The sequence below is a fragment of the Choristoneura fumiferana genome, chromosome 14 (assembly GCF_025370935.1).
Source record: "Choristoneura fumiferana chromosome 14, NRCan_CFum_1, whole genome shotgun sequence".
Lineage (NCBI taxonomy): Eukaryota > Metazoa > Arthropoda > Insecta > Lepidoptera > Tortricidae > Choristoneura > Choristoneura fumiferana.
The window spans coordinates 10,798,524-10,819,568 of record NC_133485.1 but is presented as its reverse complement, the minus strand read 5'-3'; the positions used below and the strand labels follow the sequence as shown (position 1 = coordinate 10,819,568).

Below are 21,045 nucleotides of genomic sequence, written 5' to 3'. Positions count from 1 at the left end.
GCGTGCTATCGCGCTACGGTTTATGATAACTCATTATGTACCGACGTAGCCTGTCGCAGCAGCTGTTGCTGCTCTTTATTATTAATCTGCTCAAGTTGTAGGTACGAGTTTTGCAAGTTAACGAAGAGTTCTGCTTAAGACAATGAGAACCGTAATAGAGCTATTACGCTGTACAGTAACGAACACACAACAGGATTTTTAAAGTAATTTTGTAGCATAATCATAATTGGCCTATTTCATCTGTAAAAAGATGGTTTAAGCAGCGTTTGGGAAAAGGAGTCAGAGAATCGGGACTATTGAACTTACCTTAGTTGAGGGTATGTTGCATATGGCAACATGTGATTCGACGACCTGACCGTGAAGCGTGTTCCGAGACATTAGCGCGCTGCTCTCCCTCCTACGTCGCTGGGCACGACTGGACTTATTGCCTGCTTATTCAACACCATTAAGCGGTCGTAGCAGTCGCTCCTGAATCGAATTAACAAGCCACGTGCGTAAATGCCGCACAACAATACGTAATACTGACTTTTTACTGAATATACTGAATATAAACAAACTATTTATTAAATAGGGTTCTTAAAAGAAATATGAAATAATAATATCCCATTAGCGTTCCCTAAAGTATTCATAAACTTCGCTCAAATAATTTGAAACAAAACCTCCACTTGTCTGAATTAGGTCAACGTACAAAAAATCGGCTGAAAACCTGAGCCGCTGCATCAAAATTTCACCTCTGAAGCCTACCGGCGACACAGTTGCATGCCGACACTAGGGTTTCCTTCCCCCCTTTAGTGTTGCCATATGGTTCAATTTCTGAAATTCTTATTAATATTATAAATGCGACGGTGATTTTGTTTTGCTTTCACGTATTTCTACTATACCGCCATGTAATAAATAAGCCATGGAAATTTGTATGTTATTTAACACGCATTGACCTAAAAACAATGGCTGCTCTCTGAACTGGTATTCCTAATCTTAGAGAGAGGTAAGCCCAGGGCTAGGTAAGACCAGAACCAAGCGTCCTGACAAGTCCGTAATAATTATTTTGTGGTCCCTGACCATGGTCTCATTAACCTCTTCACCGCCAGAATCATCAAGTCGTGACAGCCAATGGAATGGCTCACATGCCATGGTCATCTATACATAACCAACATTCAACTCGAAATTAATCCTTCTGGAATGAAAGTAAAAATCAAGTTGATTTGTTGCTGGTTTTTCTGTGGCTTACAGCGCACGTTCGTTTGTTTTGTGGCGGTGAAGACGTTAACAGTTTTTAATTTATTCACGGTTAATTTCAAAGAGTCTACCTGCCTATTGCATGCAGCTACATCGATATCGACGATACGATACCCATAGCTATTATAATGTCGCGGGCTATGAAGTCGCTGGTGAGCAAAGTGATTGTTTATGGTTCAAAATATTTGTGGCGTTTATTGACTTGAGCCAGCTCTACAGTCGCTCCTGGCCTGGCCCTGTACTACAAAATACAAAATTCAGACTTCGTAGGTATTTGCCACCCCGCTGGCGCTATATTATTCAATACGAGAGTGAGAGGGATGGTACTATACATACTTCGATTTTCGAATTTCGTAGTAGCCCCCAGAGTATGATTCCAGGTAGACTACTTTTCACAGAAATGTGGTAGCGTTGTGCAAGCCTGGCAACACTACCCCCCTCGCCAGGGAGCGTCATTGTGCTGTCACAGGTGAGGTGAGAGCAGACGGGTCGCGGAGGCCTATTCTGCGCGGGACAACGACCGCGAAAAGTGCTTTGAAAAATAGACTGTCATTAATTTTACAGCGCTTTATGCCTCGTTTTAGTTTTAATCCTTTAAGTTTAAGTATAACGAAAATATTCTTAATGTAATCTCTAGTTGAGATTTTAGTTTTTTTTGTTTATTTCAGGTTTCGGCTACTTTTTATTTTTTGTTTTTATTGTGACTGGCAAAACGAGATTGCCCAGACATTGTAAGGCATAGCGAACAGTTATGTCACTTGTTTCCTAACTCAATTGGCCAAGTTTTTTTCAGAGTAAGTAACTAAAAATCAAATTTTAAATAAAAATAAATCTAAAAACCGCACCGACATCGGTTCGTCCGTGTGAAAAGCTACGATGCGACAGACGACAGACACACACACACAGAGATAACTTATAACACTCTTCTTTTTGCGTCGAGGTTAAAATAGGTATTTAATAAAAATACTTGAGTTACGTTTTGAAATCATGATTTTTATACTTAGTTAAATATCATTAGCGGGACTTACCACGCTTAACTTATACTCATAACCGCGGCCACCTGTAGGTAATGTGGTCGAAACGTCGAGGTAAATATTACTCGTGTGTTTAGCGTGAAAGTCCCGTTTATGATATTTAACTATGAATGAAAATCACGAAAGTTAAAACATTACTAGCTTTTGCCCGCGACTTCGCCCGCGTGGAATTCGGTTATCGCGCGCTGTTTCCTCGGGAACTGTGCATTTTTTCCGGGATAAAAGTAGCCTATGCACTCTCTGGCCCATAAACTATCTCTATGCCAAAAATCACGTCGATCCGTCGCTCCGTTTCGACGTGATAGACGGACAAACACACACACTTTCGCATTTATAATATTAGTATGAATGGATAATATATTTATGTTAAATAGTGTCAAATACCCTATATTATTATGATTGATATACAAAGAAAAAGTAATAAACAAAAGTGAAGTACTTAAGATAAATAATTATTTATTAATTGTTAATATATCAGTATAGGAAAGCGTCTCCTGTCCTCAAAGGTAGTCTGCAAAGTTTGAAACCTGCCGTCGTCGACACCATTGAACAGGGAAATTGGCGTTCAAGTATAATTTTATCGATAACTATTAACAAAGTTAGCACGTCACAACAAACTTCATGTAGTTGTTGTCAAACAATAACTAAATATACGCTGGAATAATATGAGTTATTTTTGAATCAGTGTACTTAGCAAGGCAATAGCTATATCACATTATTGCTATTTGTATTTACAAATATAGGGTATAATACAACAGAAAACAGTAAATAACAATCCCATCAAAACATAAATGTGAAATAAGAGCCAAGTTCAATATTATGATTGTTGATTGTTGCCTTGATTGTTGACTTTAACGACAAAAGAAGTGAGGCCTAAATGGGTGCCAAGTTCAATGGTCAGATCTGAGATTTATTTATAACAATATAAAATATGCCGCCGCGTGGAATAAGGAATTTAACAAAATACCAATATACCGGCCGCGCCCGCGCCCCGGCACGGCCGGTATATTGGTATTTTGTTAAATTCCTTATTCTTTTACCTTATAAAACATTTAAACAAATATAACTTAAAAATAATCAGTCTCACACTATCTGTCTCTGCCTACGTCGTCTGAAATATCAACCCACATACCGGCTGCCACAGTTTACAGTTCAAGAAATAGAATATTACAGCCATTGATTGTGTAACTGTACCTACTCTTTGCAGAAGAGTCCCAAATTGAAGAATAAATAAGTATTTCCCATCCCATCAAAATCTGGAGCACAACAAACAAATAGCTCCTAATTTTGTGGTACATTGACAACTGATAAACTTTCAAGCACTTTGTTGTTCGCAACAACAAATTTGTCATTACTCGAAGATCTTAGGAATAATTAGGCGTAAGAAAGATGGACGTACGAACTGAAATCATTATTAATCGTTGCCGTAACTTTGTTCGGTAAACAACTAACTCGACCTCATCAATCACAATGCCTCACGCAGATTCGGAGGCAGTCACTTTTGTATGGTAAGTATCGATAGCTTTGAGTTTATTTCTTGTTGGTAACTAGTTCGAAAATGGTTATGCATCTTTTCTGTCGCTGTAGGTAATAATTTCTAATAATTTATTGAATCAGGCATATTACTTTGCGGCAGACCATATCAATCAACAATAATCAATTACTTTGCTCACCCGCGACCTTACGCTAGCTACGTCTATGCAGCAAATGTGTGTTCATGCAGTTCCCTCACCTCACTGTAAGAACACACATAATTCACACCAACTCAACTATCACCGCCACCAGACTACACATACTTGTTTCGAACTCAACCAGAGTTCATCATCATAGCAACACAACCGTACACCACACTGTAAGAACACACACAAATCACACAAACCCAACTGTCACCACCACCACATTATACTTACTGACGCGTTTCGAACTCAACCAGAGTTCATAACTTCATACTCAGAGCAACACAACCCAGTGGCGTAGCAAAAAATTTGCCGCCCTCTTATTTCGGACTTCAAAAACTAAGATGTGAAAGGGGATTCCCTAATTTCGTCACAGTATAAGTATTTAATGGAAAAGTCCTGCTCATTATAACCGGTTTGAATCGTAGGTGCGACAAAACTGTGAAACAACCGTTAACCACAATCGCGTTGCTCACTGAAGGCTTGTGTGCCCAGGAGTGGGGCGTTAATAGACCGAAGATAACCCAATGGTAGAACCATCTCTGTAGGTAGAACCTTTATATCAATTCCTCCCCAAGCCACGAGCGACTTCGTCTTGAGTTACCACTAAGCATAGTGCCAACAAAATCCATTTTTCCGGGCATGTAAGTCCGGTTCAATTATGACATTATTTCTCTTCGCCGACATGTGTTGTAGTGATGAGCCTACGGGCTCGAACAATCCATCATGGCCGCCGTCAGAAATGATTACGATAATAAATGGTACGGAAATGCTATGGCTAATGAAATTGCAGCTTCCGGCTGTTTCTCAGAGCGCTTTATACAAATTTTCTTTGATTAACAGGAAGTTGCATTAGTAGTTAAAATACCAAATTGTCTCCACTTAAAAAAATGTTTATTCTGTAACTAAGCCACAAAAAGGTCTATAACATGTCACTTTTTATGCTACCAGCGCTTTCGGAAAGACCAACATTGCCAAGAAGAATGCCACGAAACTTGGCGGAAGGTAATTTTCTCAAAACAAAATACATTAGCTAATACCTTAATTACAATTATCTTAAATATGAAAACTAGCATGACAAACATTGATTCTTACTAGGTACCTATAGTTTAGGTTAGTTTTTTTACAGTTCATCCGCACAATCAGCATTTCTAAAAACCGATGACACACTCGGATCTATCTCATTTTTATTTACGTATTTCTATATGACCAGCTGTTAATTGCGACTTACTCGTACCTAGTCTGCAAATTTTAATAATTCGTTTATCGTGCGCACTCAGAAACTATAAAATTTTCCCGCAATGAAAATGATCCTGGTTCGTTCTCAAAATCAAAAACCAAAAAGCCTTTATTGCTGAGAACGGATTATTTACAATATTTGCTTTAATAAGTTAGTCACTTCCAGCGTGTCCTTGTGACAACAAAGGCCTCCTCCAGTTCTTTCCAATTGTTTCTAACGGTCCTGCAACTTTTTTCAGGTCATCTGCCCATCTTTTTCTTTCTCGGCCTCTTTTTCTTTTTGCATTATAACGTGGAGTCCAGTCTGTAATCAATGTCGACCATTTTTCTACCTTATCTCGCATTATATGACCGGTCCATTTCCACTTCAGCATCCTTGTCTTTTTGTTGACATCCTCGACCCTGGTTATCTTCCTGATATCAATTGCTCGCTTTCTGTGCCGCAGGTTGTAACCTAGCATGCTTCTCTCCATTCCTCTCTGACAGCTCACTAGTTCATCCTATATAGCGCTAAATAATGTGTGTATGTAATCATTATCTAAATTTCATCACGATTGACTGAGTAACTTTAAGCGAGAAAGCGTAACAAACAAAAAGAACCCGCTCGCTTTTTGCCTTTTATAATATAAACTAGTTAGGATTAGGACATACCACGATATAGAAAAGTGTATACGTTGCAATACGAGTATATCATAGAACACCAACATCTCACTACAGTTTATTTAAACAAAACACCCTCCATAAACCAACCATGATTTCACCAGCGTTCTCAGCGGAAGTGAGCCTTTATGGCAATAGCCGTTGGCCGTTACTGCACATTGTTCATACTCGCCATTTTAATCAATTCACCCCGCCCCTCCCCGTGCCAACAAACATCTATAAACAGGGGAACATCTAACGTTCTTCAGAGCTCTACATACACTGGCCAGGTTATGAGCATGCCACGTTTAAGCTGCCATTTTATTTAAGGCAGCCTGCCAATGAACAGGCACGAGATAACGGCCGATGTTCGGAAAACTAGCGCAGCAAGGCAATTAAACAGAAACTGCGGTATTACGATACCCCGGTATAACGCCTTTTTCGTGGGAGCACGGGCAACTAGGCAATGAAACTGGAGTTTGATTGCCCGTAGAAAGCAAATTCACACGATTGAAAGATGGAAGCGGAAGATTCTGGAAAGTATATATACAATACAGTCATGAAACCAGTCAGAAAACGCAAACAATATCCTTACATCTTATACCTCAGCATACATCAATTCAATGGTGCGTGTGAAGTTCCCAATTAGGACTACTAGGCCCATGTAGAAAATAAAGAATTTTATTAACAAAAAAGTAAAACCGACTCCAAAAAATAACAAAATAACAAAAAATGGAACCGACTACAAAACCCTTGAAAATATTTTTCTAGGTAAGTACATACTAGCTCGAAGTCGGTGCCTCAGCACAAGCCAGCAGGAGTGGGACAATAGTCGTCTACCTCACCTACATACTATGGGTTGAAAGCATTCCTAGACGAACTAAAAAAAAAAATTCAAATCGGTTCATAAATAACGGAGTTCTGAGGTAACAAACATAAAAAAAAAAAAAAAATACGACCGAATTGATAACCTCCTTTTTTTAAGTCGGTTAAAAAAAGAAGGACATTAATTCACGACAGAACATGCACAAAAAAATAAAGAAATAGGAAATACGTATCACGAAATGGTTCCTAATCAGTAAAACGTCGCCCTTACGGACGGGCGCTCGCTGGTCTTCTTTTGGGACCATCAGGACTATAATATTCGGGACTTGGTACACTTAACACTTTAAAAAAATGTAGGAGCTACAGCCCAGCCTAGCTTCATGGCCTCATGGCCTGTGCTTAGCAGTTGAACGTCAATGATAAAGAACGGTAAGAGGAACATGAGCGGCACCTACGCCTTCCGATGCAACACATCTTACATAAGTAGGTAGTTAATGTAGGTACCTATACAAGCTTTGTTATAGTGTCATCATTGACTTCGCATAATAATTTAGGCAACCCGATGGGATGATTGACTTGTTACGGCACTATATTTAAAAATATACAGGATTTCAATTTGTTTAAAGTCTGTTTTAAAAATTATCTCCTAGATAAAGCAGACTTTTTTTTCAGTAGGCTTATAGTTCTGTCATTTTGTTATTGTTTTCATAATTTGAATGCACTGCGTTCTGATAGTGACTATAAAGAGAATTAGACTTAAAGCTAAACTTGTTATTGATATTGTTTTATAATTTATTGTTGACATTGAAAAAAATTGTATTTAATTTTTTTAATTTTTTTTTTTACTTGTTTTGGTCATTAATTTAATTTCTCAGTGTGAAATGTGTGTGTCATTAGAAAAGATGAATTATTTAAGATTATTAAATGATTGCAATGCTCTTGCAGGGTCCATGTTATACTTAACTGTGTCTATTGTAAGATCTGTACATGTCCCTACGTGAAAGCAATAAAGATTTTGAATTTTGAATAATACTGATACCAATTTCTTCTTCCCATTCTTCTGGGCAATGATGGTCTTACCGAAAGCTCTAATAGTATAAAAAAGTGACATGTAAAGGAGCCTTTTGCGGTCTACTTGCTGAATAACCGTTTTGATTTGTTTTTTTTTTTATTTCATGCTCATGCTCGTCATTTACAAAACAAAGTACGCTATCGAGCACTCAGCAGGAAGGAACTCGACCATACAATTAACTACCCCGCTAACACATTTTATCGCACGGACTGCTATCGATTTTGCAAGATATTTTGGTTGAACTAAAACGAGATCCAAGCGAGCTGGATTAACGGGCGAGACGGCCATTTTCTAATATAGCATTGTCTGCATCGCAAAAGGAACAGAACCCATCCATAACGAACAAGCAATTCTACGGCTCCTTCGAGAGCTTTAAGAAGTCCGTTGCGAGCTTTCATCTCGGATTGACTTCTTACATCAATCAGATCATTCCGAAATACCATTTAAAAGCGGTGAAAAATTGTGCAGAATACGATATCCATACTTCCGTACTAATAAGCAAAAGTAACTCTATCTGCCTGTCAGTCTGTCTGTCTGTTGCCTCTTCACGCTTAATCCGATTTAGATGAATGGTAAGGAGATAGTTTGAGACCCTATGATGAGTCTAGGATAGTTTTGAATCCGGAAAAATGCTTAATTCTGAACTAGCTTTTGGAAAACGAGGTCGCGAGCAAAAGCTAGTAATTACATAATTTATTTCAGCTCAGGGCGTGACCATTATTTATTATCATCAGTTCGTCTGTACGATGGAACACTGTTCGTATGACGTCTTTTCGTTGTCCTGTTTTATAAATATGTATGGTTAAATAGTCATCAGCATCACAAAATTACTTAAGAATATTTCAACCAACTGTTGGAAATTCAACTGAATACCCTTGTTAAAGTTTTTCAAGTTTAATTAAGATCGACAAATTCGCAGTACATTTCCGAAATACTCAGATTAGTAGATTTATGATAAGTAGGAGTCGTGTATGATACTATTGTCTTATCATTACATTACCAACCATTCATGAGACTGTCTTATCATTACCAAACATCCGCTCCGATCTAATTATCATTTCGATACTTAACTTGTTTTGTTTTGCAGTGTTTGTATGCTATCGGCGTCCGGTGGTTAAGACCCTTAACTTAACTGGTCCGACTCTGGAAGTTTCGATCCATGGGGGCCTAAGTTTGGACCTCACAACTCGACGACCTTCAGTTAATGACTTTGTAAAGCAGAGGTCGAACGCTAAGCTATTTCATTGAATTGAAAACCGATAGTGGTTAGTTTCGAAATTCCGAGATTGTGTAGGTAGTAATTTCCCATGTGTAGCAGGATCCTTTTTAGGGTTCTGTAATGCGAGTCACAAAACTGAACTGAACTTAGTGAACTTGAGTGAGGTTCACCTGCGACAAATAGATAGGTACTGTCTGTCTGCCCGTCTATCATAGCAAATTTGCTCCCAATACACTCAACCGATTAAGTTGAAATTTGGCATAGGTAAATACATTTTTTGAGCTTATGTTTTGCAAATAAATAAATGTTGTATTTAGGGGCAAACCTGCAAAATGCGAACTGTAACATGTGACAGGTACCCACATTATTATTATGCACCCCCATTTCCCTTTCAAGAAACACTAAGTACATTCTAGTTTCATTTGAAGACCAAGTCACGACCGAACTCGAGTGAACTAAAATGCCTTCACAAATCACAAAGACGAGAGGTTGTGAATAACTACAATTAAAGCATAAAATTATACCGGTAAGTAGTTAACTAAAACGTCATTTACACCGCACGATGAATTATGTGTGGTGCGAATAAAACGTAAATAATCGGAATCTAATATATAAGTATATATATACCTACCTAAGCTATAGTGGGGTAAATGGGATCAACATAATAAGTAGATTGATGCCTGTGTGTACAGTCGAGTATCTGAATACGCTTCTACGCCGTTAACAATAGAGTCGTGTTCAGATATTTTTGATCATGTTATTGCCCACAAGTTTATGAACTCGACTGTACATCGGTTAGACTAACTGAAAATTATTATATTTTTGGGTGACAGCTGTCACAGGGCTCCAAATTCAATTAAATTCAGAAAAGGATGGCTCCATCTATTTTTTTTATTTATACGCTCATTCTGGCTGACGCCTGGAGCGTTTACACCTGCTGTGCTGAGCAGGCAAAGTTGCATTTTTGTTAGTAAAGTTTTTCTCGATTATTCCATAAAAATTGAATGAAAATTAAAAATGTGGTCTGATAGAACTATTCGTGATAGACTTTTATTTTCTTTAAAAACCGTTAATAAACATTTGTTCGTTTTTAAAGAGTATAAAAGTCTATTACAAAATATTATTGGAGTAGACACATTAACTTATATATTATTAAGAACAGTTCTATCAGGCTTATTGTTATTCGTAGAAATATTTTATTCGTAGATCAGACCACATTTTTAATTTTCATTAATTTTTTATGGAATAATCGAGAAAAACTAACAAAAAAGCAACGTTGCCAGCTCAGCAGGTATAAACGCTCTTAACAGTTGCTACAGTTCACAACTCAACGATTAATTATGGCAGAGTACCTTTAACACTCTTAGGATGATGTTGGAACGATATTTCTCGCACTATGTAAATAAGACTCAGACCCGTAAAGGTACGCAGTACGCAGGTGGTACGCGGCGGAAAACACGAAGTACCTACCGTTACGTAAGCATGTCGTAATAAGACATATTTTAATTGCTTCTCATAAGGAAGGCAATAAATTTTGTCGGCGGGAAACAAAGGATTTCTTGCCGTTTACCAATACGCGTATAAAACCTGTCCTAAATATTTCTCGGAGAAGAAAAGGTAGCGATCCCATTTTCTCTTACAAAGACAATTCTTCAAGCAAAGGGCACCTGTAAAGTTACTTTTTTATTTCGAAAAAATGAAACACTCTTTATGATAGTTAATACCTATCCATCCGTTCCATTCATAATTTATTACTTATTACTTTAAGTATGCCAAGGGCATATCATTTCACTTGTCTGAAGTGACAGAAGTGTCCTAATATCCTCCACTTGAGTCTTTATTTTTAGAAATCATAATAAATTTGAAAAATTCTGTCCTTTTGTCTTTCTATTGTAGAGTCGACTCTTGTTTCTGATGTCCTATCAATCTTTCAAAGATCAAATGGAAGAGATCCCTTTGAGGGATAAGTTCGTGTTCGTGTCTTTCTCTTGTTAACTGTTTTTCACGTCAAAGTCAAAGTCAAAACAACCAATGCCACTGCTGGGCACAGGCCTCCTCTCAAAATGAGAGGGCTTGGGCCGTAGTTCCCACTTCACACGCGGGCCGCATGCGGATTAGGAACTTCACACACACCATTAAATTGCTTCGCAGGTGCGTAGGTTTCCTCGCGATGTTTTCCCTCATCGTAAAAGCTTATGATAAATTTCAAATGTAATTTCGCACATGAATTTCGAAAAACTCAGAGGTTCGAGCTGGGGTTTGAACTCACAATCTTCTGCTTGAAAGGCAACAGCTCAAACTAAGTGATCACTAAGTCATACATAAGTGATCACTTTTGTACCTTGTCTCTTTAACGTCGTGTTTGAAAAGCCATACAAAATTGCGTAACGACTGAAAGCGACAAGGTACAGAAATAATCACTTATTTATGACGTTGACTGTAAAATACAAACAATAGGTACACCGTAAATATTAACAAGACCAAAATAATTATTAAACAAATACTTACATTTTTTTGTGACTCGTAACCGAATTGCTGTCATAGGCAAAATTGCACGTTCATTAAATATACGTTATGCACGAGTCTGAGACTTAACTAGGTACCTACAGTTGGTAATGAAGAGGCAAAAATAATGCAGAATAATTCAAAGTCTCGCTGTAGGGACTGCAATTCAGGGTTTCCATGCATTTTTACTAATACAAAACTATTTACATAATATAAATTATATTATCCATCCATCCATCCCAGCCTACTTACGTCCAACTGCTGGGCACAGGCCCCCTCTCAGAATGAGAGGGCTTGGGCCGTAGTTCCCACGCGGGCCCAGTGCGGATTGGGAACTTCACACATACAATTTAATTGCTTCACAGGTGTGTGCAGGTTTCCTCGCGATGTTTTCCTTCACCGTAAAGCTCGTGGTTAATTTCAAATGTAATCAAATGACAGATTTCGCATACAAAAACTGTAATTTGATTGCGATCGCCAGCGTAGAACAGAAACGTTAGACAATATGACTTCTTACGTTTTTTACATAGTAATTTGTGACTTCACATTACTGAGGCTGACAGACCAGGTACTTAATAAAAAAAACCACTAGGTAACTAAAGAAAATAAATGATCGTACGTTAGCCAACAGTAGCAACCCTGCAAGTAACTCCTCGGGCGCAGAGGGCATGAGGAACAATGGTTGCACTCCGCTATTAGCTGCAGACTCTCCCCATTGCCTTACCCTCATACCTACCCACATGCCTAAGTAAAACAAGAACGCTGATTCTATATATTTTATTATGGTTGGTTCATTAATTAAATTTTAATTAAATTTATTTAAATTTATCTTTCATAAAAATACAATTTAATAAACTTATGGGCTACACATATTAAAAGGGACAAATAAGAAAAAACACACATTACCCAGACAGAACTAGGAAAATCCCTGTGTTTCAGGGGTAATGTAGAAGGGCATAGTATTAAATGCTTAATCTGTCATCTCCCAGGATAACAGGATCAAAGGAATTTGGGCACAAATTTGTGCCTCTGGGAGAGGACAGGTTAATAGGCTTACTAATGGTGTTTCAAAGAATGTTTTTGCTGCTTGAGTAGATTTTTTCGAAAATAGTTATTTGTGTCACAAGGGAGCAAAATGGTGTATTTACGGCGAGGGCGTACATTGAATCCAGAATGTAGCGAAGGATTCTTCAATAATTCTAGCGAGGGATTCTCAAGTAGAATCCTGAGCGTAATGGAGGATTCAAGTGTTAACGCCCAAGATGAAAATAATTTTGCTCCCGAGTGGCTCATACAACTTTTCACACCGAGCATTAAGAAACTTGAAAAAAAAACTACATATTATTATAGTACATTGTGTCTTAAGGGCGGTAAATAAGGAATTACGAACGAGAGTCTATTAGAAGCCCGAAGTCGAAGACTGAGGGCTTTAATGAGTCGATGTTCGTAATTCTAGCACCGCCCGTACGACATACAATGTTTTACATCACCGTTGCGAGTAAAATTTTATATTTGTAAAAGAAAAAATATAATTATTCCCAAATATTGGCGATACCTTAGGCTGTGCTCTTGGCAGCGCCGCCCTCTACCTCCGTCAGCATGTGCCGCAGCGTGCGTGTTCATGTAGACCATGTATGTAGTCCTGCACCAGGAGCGCGCGCACGGGCACGCGGCACGGCGCAGCGCCATCAGTACGGGCACTGACTCATTTACCGACCTTGGGCTTCATGACAAGAAAATGTGTACGCGCAATGACTCATTTACCGACCACGGGTTTTATGACAAGCACATTAAAGTCGAGGGTTTTATTTGGGGGGTTGCAACCAAGGTAGCCTGCATGTTATGACACTGTTTACAAGCAAGTGTGATGAAAAAGAACAACCAGCATAGAAAATAGCGTGGCTTTACATTTATCAACTTCAAAAAATGGAATTTGCTCTATGGGGACTTTTGGGGGCGAACGATCGATCTAGCTTGGTCTTATCTCTGAGAAAATGCGCGTTTTTAGGGTTCCGGAGCCAAAATGGCAAAAACGGAACCCTTATTATAGTTTCGCCATGTCTGTCTGTCTGTCTGTCTGTCTGTCTGTCCATCCGCGGCTTTGCTCAGGGACTATCAATGCTAGAAAGCTGTAATTTTGCACGGATATAAATGTAAACTTTGCCGACAAATTGGTATACTTAATAAAAATATTCAAAAAAAATTTTTTTTAGGGTACCTCCCATAGACGTAAAGTGGGGGTGATTTTTTTTTTCTCATCCAACCCTATAGTGTGGGGTATCGTTGGATAGGTCTTTTTACCTAAAGGTAAAACTATTAGGGGTTTTGCTAAGACGATTTTTCGATTCAGTGATGAGTTTGCGAAATATTCAACTTTAAAGTGCAAATTTTCATCAAAATCGAGCGTCCCCCCCTCTAAAATCTTGAAAAAATTCAGGATGGTAGTAAGTAAATATATCAAACTTTCAAGGAAAACTATAGCGGCCAAGTTTGCTTGAGAATTATTAGTAGTTTATGAGTAAATAGCAGCCTAAGGTATAAAATATACCTAAACTTGGAAGATTCCGTTTAAAATACGAACCTCAGAAAAATATTACTTACTTAAATTTTTCGTAATGGCTACGGAACGCTATTTTGGGCGTGTCCGACACGCTCTTGGCCGGTTTTTGGTCATTAAAATTAAATGAGGTACTTAAGTAAGTAAAATTTATTCAAAAAGTGGTTTTTATTTTGGTTATGTCAGGTTTGTTTACTTCATGTTTAGTTGTACTTTTACTGTAAAACAAAAAGATAAATCTATTTTAATGGTTTCTTTTAATAATAGTAAAATTATATAATTGTTCTTATATCGCCAGTAATAAATTAAATATCGTTTTCAGATCAAAATGAGTATTATTTTGAAGATCGGTTTTGTGAGTATCACTAAGTATACAATTTCAACCACAAACGTTTCATAAGGAAAATTGTTGGTATCTGCTGGACATTTCCGGGATGTAGAGGAATTAAGAACAAAACAGGGACAGTGTTCAATAATTCAAGCTCGAATCATAACACAAAACATCTATTACTAAAATTGGGTAAACAAATTGCTTTGTTAATGACAAATTCATATGAGTATGACAGAAGACCGAGCCTACATTATTTCTACTTTTGGATTTGGAGTAGATCTTGGATTTATTTTAAATAGATTTAGGAGTGGATCTTAGAATACCGGCGTGAAATTATAGTAGTTTTGCTACGGTGTTCCGACCGGTGAGTGGGAGATCCGGAGGCCCAACTCCCCTCTACCCTCCCCCCCCCCACTCCCCTCCCCACTCCCCCTCTTCCTCTCCCCTTTATTCGGGCAACCTTAGCTAGCAATGCACCCGCAGTCCTAATAATGCTGTAGGTGTCCTTGTGCGGCGGTGATCACATACTATCAGGTGACCCGATGAAAGGTGAAATGTTGAGGTAGAAAGAGATGCTAGATCTAGAAGGAAACTGGCGCTTGACCGCAAGCGATGTTGGCTGCTTTCAGCTAAGTAGCTGAATCGCTCGGAAAGGTATAAAGGAGCCGAAAGACGCATGATTATGGATGTTATACTCAATATGCATTTGTAGGTACTTCCTATTAATGAATTATAAAATAACTAAATAAAAGATTTCGAGATTATTTTTTTTAAAGGAGCATTAGGCTGCGTTTCCACCAGAGATATGAGAGGATGCATTGCGAGGAATCTGTTTGTCTTAAACCAATAGAAATGCTTACCCTATCACCTATCCTCGCCTTGCACAACACAGCTCTAGTGGAAACAGCTGAGCGGAGCGAGGATATGTAAATGATGCGTTTCTATTATATTGGTTCATGAGAAACACATTCCTCGCAACACATGAACACATCCTTTTACATTTCTGGTGGCAACGCAGCCTAAATCTTTTGCGAATTATTTTAGGATCCGGCGTTTTATTGTACTGCTCAAACAGTGTCGTTGATACAAAGTTCGCTCATTGGTTCAATGTTGACACTAATCTTATCTGTGTGATTCATTCTTACGTCAAAAAATACCTAAGCTGAGCAATATTTTGCCGAAGTCCGCACCCTTTTCAATCTACATCTAAAAAGTTCTTTGATTTCTGCTACAAATATATAATTAAAATAGTGTGAAAATGGGCGATCATTTGCCTGCTTGTGTCATTGATGTTGGAACCGGCTACACCAAGCTGGGGTTCGCCGGCAATAAGGAGCCTCAGTTTATCATTCCGTCAGCCATAGCGATAAAGGAAACGGCGAAAGTTGGCGATCAGAGTACCAGGCGCATGACGAAAGCAGTGGAGGACTTAGATTTCTTTATTGGCGATGAAGCATTTGAAGCCACGGGTTACTCTGTTAAGTACCCCGTTCGCCACGGACTCGTAGAGGACTGGGACCTCATGGAGCGATACATAGAGCAATGCATCTTCAAATACCTGCGCGCTGAACCAGAAGATCACCATTTCCTGCTCACCGAGCCACCGCTAAACACGCCTGAGAATCGTGAATACTTGGCCGAGATTATGTTCGAGTCATTCAATGTACCAGGCTTGTATATAGCGGTGCAGGCTGTGCTTGCGCTCGCAGCGTCGTGGAAGTCGCGTGTGTCGGCCGAGCGCACTTTTACTGGCATCGTTGTTGACAGTGGTGATGGTGTCACCCATATAGTGCCAGTAGCTGAGGGCTACGTCATTGGTTCATGTATCAAACACATTCCCATTGCTGGTAGAAACATAACATCTTTCATCCAGTCCCTCCTCCGCGAGCGCGAGGTCGGCATCCCGCCGGAACAAAGCTTAGAAACTGCTAAGGCTATAAAAGAAAGGTACAGCTACATTTGTCCTGACATTGCCAAAGAGTTTGCCAAATATGACAGCGACCCAGCTAAATGGATGAAGAAATATACAGGTATTAATGCTATCACTAAGAACCCATTTAGTGTTGATGTTGGATATGAAAGATTCTTGGGACCAGAGATTTTCTTCCATCCAGAGTTCTCTAATGCGGACTTTACTGTACCACTCAATGAGATGGTTGATGAGGTTATACAGAACTGTCCAATTGATGTCAGGAGAGGTTTGTACGGCAACATTGTTTTGTCTGGAGGGTCTACAATGTTCCGTGATTTTGGAAGAAGACTGCAGCGCGACATTAAGCGCACTGTTGATGCAAGACTGAAACTCTCTACAATGCTCTCTGAGGGCCGAATCACACCAAAGCCCATTGATGTGCAAGTTATTTCCCACAACATGCAGAGATATGCTGTCTGGTTTGGCGGCAGCATGCTGGGTTCTACCCCAGAATTCTATCAAGTGTGCCACACGAAGCAAGACTACATGGAATATGGCCCGAGTATCTGCAGGCATAACCCTGTCTTCGGCACCATGACATAATGTCTGAATAAAGTTAACTTCCCAAAAATAGTCTTTATACATAGCAAGTGACTAAAATTCACTACTCACAAATCTGTAAGATACCCATAATCAACCTTGTTACTTTAATATTAGCACTTACCAGATCTATTTTAAGTCTTACGTAGCCTCATAAGGCCCACATCAAATTTTGATTATACAGATTTGAAAGTTACATGTCAGTAAAAGTTGACATTTACTTTGATGTATGTCCTAATTAAGACATTGGGCCTTATGAAGATAGATAGGAAGACTGGCACTATGTCTCAAAGCATCTAGAATGGCTATACTCAATCTACAGTCTGTTGACAAGCCAGTGGCCTGCTGCACGATCGCTGCAACTAATTTGTGGCCTATACAAAAAAAAAATTTAGTATGACTGATCTAGAACAGTCTCATGTCTTTGATATCCTTGCTATGTAAGTGACTGCCCTGGCAATAAAATAATGTAATGTATTATCAAGTTAATGTATTGTCAATTTTATTTGCTACTTACTAAGTCTTATGTTTAATTATTTTAAGTATTAATTTTTGATAATTAAATGAAATTATTATGACTTTATACAGGAACAGGAAATTAAGCATATTTTAGACATAGTCAAATTAAGATTTTTTCCTTATTTAATCATATCCAGTTTGAAGTTATCAAGATAAATATTGAATGAAGTAATTGAGTTAAGTAATAAATTGTATCCACTATAAAACACTATATTACTATAAAACTTGTTAGTTTTCAGTTTATAATTGTGTCTTAAGCTTAAGACTAGCAATCCATAAAGAATAAAAAAGAAGTTAACCAACTTCACTTCAGACTAGAAACTAACTTCTCTTTTCTTTTAGCCAAGCAACAACAATGGATTATATGACTTCTGTGATAATGAATTTTCATTTCAGTTTCCTTGTTACTTTTCGATTTTATTTATCTTGATAAATATCAAACATAACTAGCATTTTCAGCCCTTTGATTGTGTCATACTTATTATTTGAAGAGCTAAGCAAATAAAAAGCATTTAATAATGCATTCCAACTTTGTGAGATGTAATAAAATCTAAATTTGAGACTTATTATTTACTGTTTAATTTTGTAAAAAATAAATAGTAGAGGTTTATCAGACTGCTAGCGCTAGAACGCTGTAATTTTGCATGATTATAAATGTTAACCATGGTGACAAAAGGGTAAAATATTTTTTTAATCATGTTTTTTTTTATATATTTCTGATTTTTGTAGCTTTCCACACTTCAGTCTATAAAAGCGGAACCCTTATAGATACTATCACTGTTGTCCGTCCGTCCATCTACCCAGGCCTTTTTTCTATAAGTAGAGAAAAACGGCTGAACCGTATTTGATAAAACATGTCTAAGACCCATCGCTTGAAAACTTGCTTCAAATAAAATAAACCGCATTCAAATCGGATCACCCCTCTTTTTGCGTCGGGGGTTAAAAACTGTAATTAAAATGTATAAAATAAATACTCAGGTCTACCCCTTTGAAAAGTGAAAAAATCAAACATCTAATTAAGTCAAGGCAATCAAAAGAAGCAGTCATTAAAAAAGTTGTCCTATGAACTTGAAATTTGGTATTATGTAGTGTTGTGTATTATGGTAGCATAATCAATCAATCTCAAATCTTACATTAATTTATATCTTTAATGTAAGCAGTGCGAGGCAATAATTTTAGGTAGACAGGCTTAAAATGATGGCCCTGCACTGCTTACGTATTATTTGCGTAAGAACAGGGCTCAGCCTTTCTACATAAGTACTTACTCTTTGGCTCAGCCAACACTGGATATTCATAATACCTACAAATTTCTACGGAACCCTCGGTGCGTGACGCCGACTCGCACTTGGCTGGTTTTTACATTTAGATACAAAATCCCACTTCCCACTAATATTATAAATATGAAAGTTTGTAAGTCTGTTTGTTTGTTACTTCATCAAGTCTAAACCGCTAAACCGATTTAAATTCGGTATAGGTACAGATAGTTTGAGTCCCGGGGAAGGACATAGAATAGTTTTTATCTCGGAAAATTGCATAGTTCCTGCGGGAATTGCGGGCAACAGCTACAAGTAAATATATAAAATTTACATCAACTAAAGTCCACGAGATGCCCAGCGCTCTGAATGTGTCGAGTTCAATGCCAGTTATAATTTTATTATACTTAATTACTTACCAGACTGTCTCTGTATTCAAGTCATTCAAAACATAGGGCATAGAATTTTTGCAGTGTGATTATAATTAAGAGGTGATCCCAGTTATAAAGCCCGTCCGTAATTATAAGCGAAGCTGCCTTGCGACTGCGTTATTGCTTGCTAACGTACTGTGCGATGCTATTATAGTACGCAATAACTACATATATACAAGTAGGTAACTTTTGTTCCTTTGAAAAAGTTGTGGGTGAATCGTGAGATGAAGAAATAACGCATTCTTAAGTACCTATTCAAGTCAATGCACGTAAAAAGAGCTCTGGGTGGCTAGTGGAGGGGATACGTTTGCGCATCTGTCAACTAACAAGCCAATGGCGTGACGGCCGCGCGTGCGCCTCCCGCGTCCCCCACTGCTCCGCCGCCAATTTGGTCCGTATTTCGCTCACTGCGCAGATATAATTACGCTCACTGCGCAGATATATCACCAGCTCTTTTTACGTGCGTTGATTTGTACGTACGTAGGGTAGGTACGTACCTACCTGACACCAAAGGCACGTCCAAGATTTGGGGAGGGGGTCACCAGTTTTAAAAGGGGTAGGTATTCAACTTAATGATACGTTGTCAAACTCCAATCCTTCATATTCATATCATAATTATAACCAATAGTTTCTCTAACTAATCACTGGCTAATGTCCTCGTAGCCATAAAAACGATATGGAAGAAGTCCACTTCTGAACAAAGGCCTCCCCCGTAGAACGTCACAATGAATGACAACTCGCCACTTGCATCCACCGGTTGCACGCAGCTCTCACGATGTCATCAGTCCACCTGGTGGGAGGCCTGTCAAAGCTTCGTCTTCCGGTTCGTGGTCGCCACTCGAGGACCTTTCTCTCCCTCAACGGTCGTCTGTCCTTCGAGAGATGTGGCCCCCATAGCCACCTCAGTTCTTCGACGAATCTCCGTAAGCATTCCAGATTCTATCGCGCAAATAAACTCCAAACATAGCTCGTTGCGAAAAAAAAGATAGGTACATGTGTAACTATGATTTTGTTATCGCAGAACTAGGTACTTTATAGTACATTGTTTCTTAAGGACGGTAAGTGAGGAATTACGATTCTATTAGAAGCCCGAAGTCGAAGACTAAGGGCTTTAATCAGTCGATGTTCGTAATTCCTGTACCGCCCGTGCGAATACAATGTTTTTCATCAAATTTGCGAGTAAAATTGTATATAAATTTGGGAAAGAATAAATATTGCTTTTACAAAAATTGGCGATACTTTAGGCTGCGCTCTTGGGCAGCGCTACCAAGCTCCCCCGCGGCGTGCGCATGCAGTGCTTGGCGTTCTTTTGGTGCGCGGCGTGCTGTAGCCGTAGTACGCTCAATGACTCATTCACCGACCTTGGGTTTCATGGCAAGAACAAAAGTTTGATGGGTTTATTTGGGGGGTTGCAATCAAGGTAGCCTGCATGTTACGGCACTGTTTATGAGCAAGTGTGATGAAAAACATAAAATAGATCGCTTTGATAGCTCGGGCTAGAGGTTAAATGTTCCTGACGAGGCCTTATTTCAACGCACTTCGGAATCTCAGTTTCTCACCACTACATTATGCTATGTTTTTGTAGGTACATTGTTATACATTTTATCTACATGCATATCATAACTGCCCTATTATTATTCAAAGTCAAAGTCAAAGTCAAAATACAGGCCATATCTGAACATATTATAGAAAACTTATGATATGCATGTAGATAAAGTTATGTATGCGGCTATACATAATTAGGCATTATGCACCAGCCACATAACTAACTATTATGGTTTGGGAACGTTAATGTTAATATTAAAAAAATACCGCCATTTTCTAGAAAGATTCTTCAAAGTACTGTATTATTTATCGCAAGAACGGCAGCACTGGTTTGGCTATATCATTTCACTCAGAAATTCGATATGCAGAAATATATATATATAGGCCGATCGTAAAATCCGCCAGATCACGAAATTCCTAGGCATATCGTGAAATGCCGCCATTTCATGAAT

The 21,045-nt window shown here is 38.5% G+C and overlaps 1 protein-coding gene across 1 annotated transcript; it reads left to right on the top strand.

Annotated features, from left to right (window-relative positions):
* Positions 1 to 15,459: 15,459 nt before the first annotated feature.
* On the top strand, positions 15,460 to 18,058 carry LOC141435121 (actin-related protein 3). Its single transcript, XM_074097696.1, has one exon. The coding sequence runs from the start codon at positions 15,592 to 15,594 to the stop codon at positions 16,846 to 16,848; it is 1,257 nt and encodes a 418-aa protein (XP_073953797.1). The 5' UTR covers positions 15,460 to 15,591; the 3' UTR covers positions 16,849 to 18,058.
* The last annotated feature ends 2,987 nt before the right edge of the window (positions 18,059 to 21,045 follow it).

Excerpts from the sequence above, each read along its gene's own strand:
- LOC141435121 (XM_074097696.1), top strand. The coding sequence starts at position 15,592 with ATGGGCGATCATTTGCCTGCTTGTGTCATTGATGTTGGAACCGGCTAC.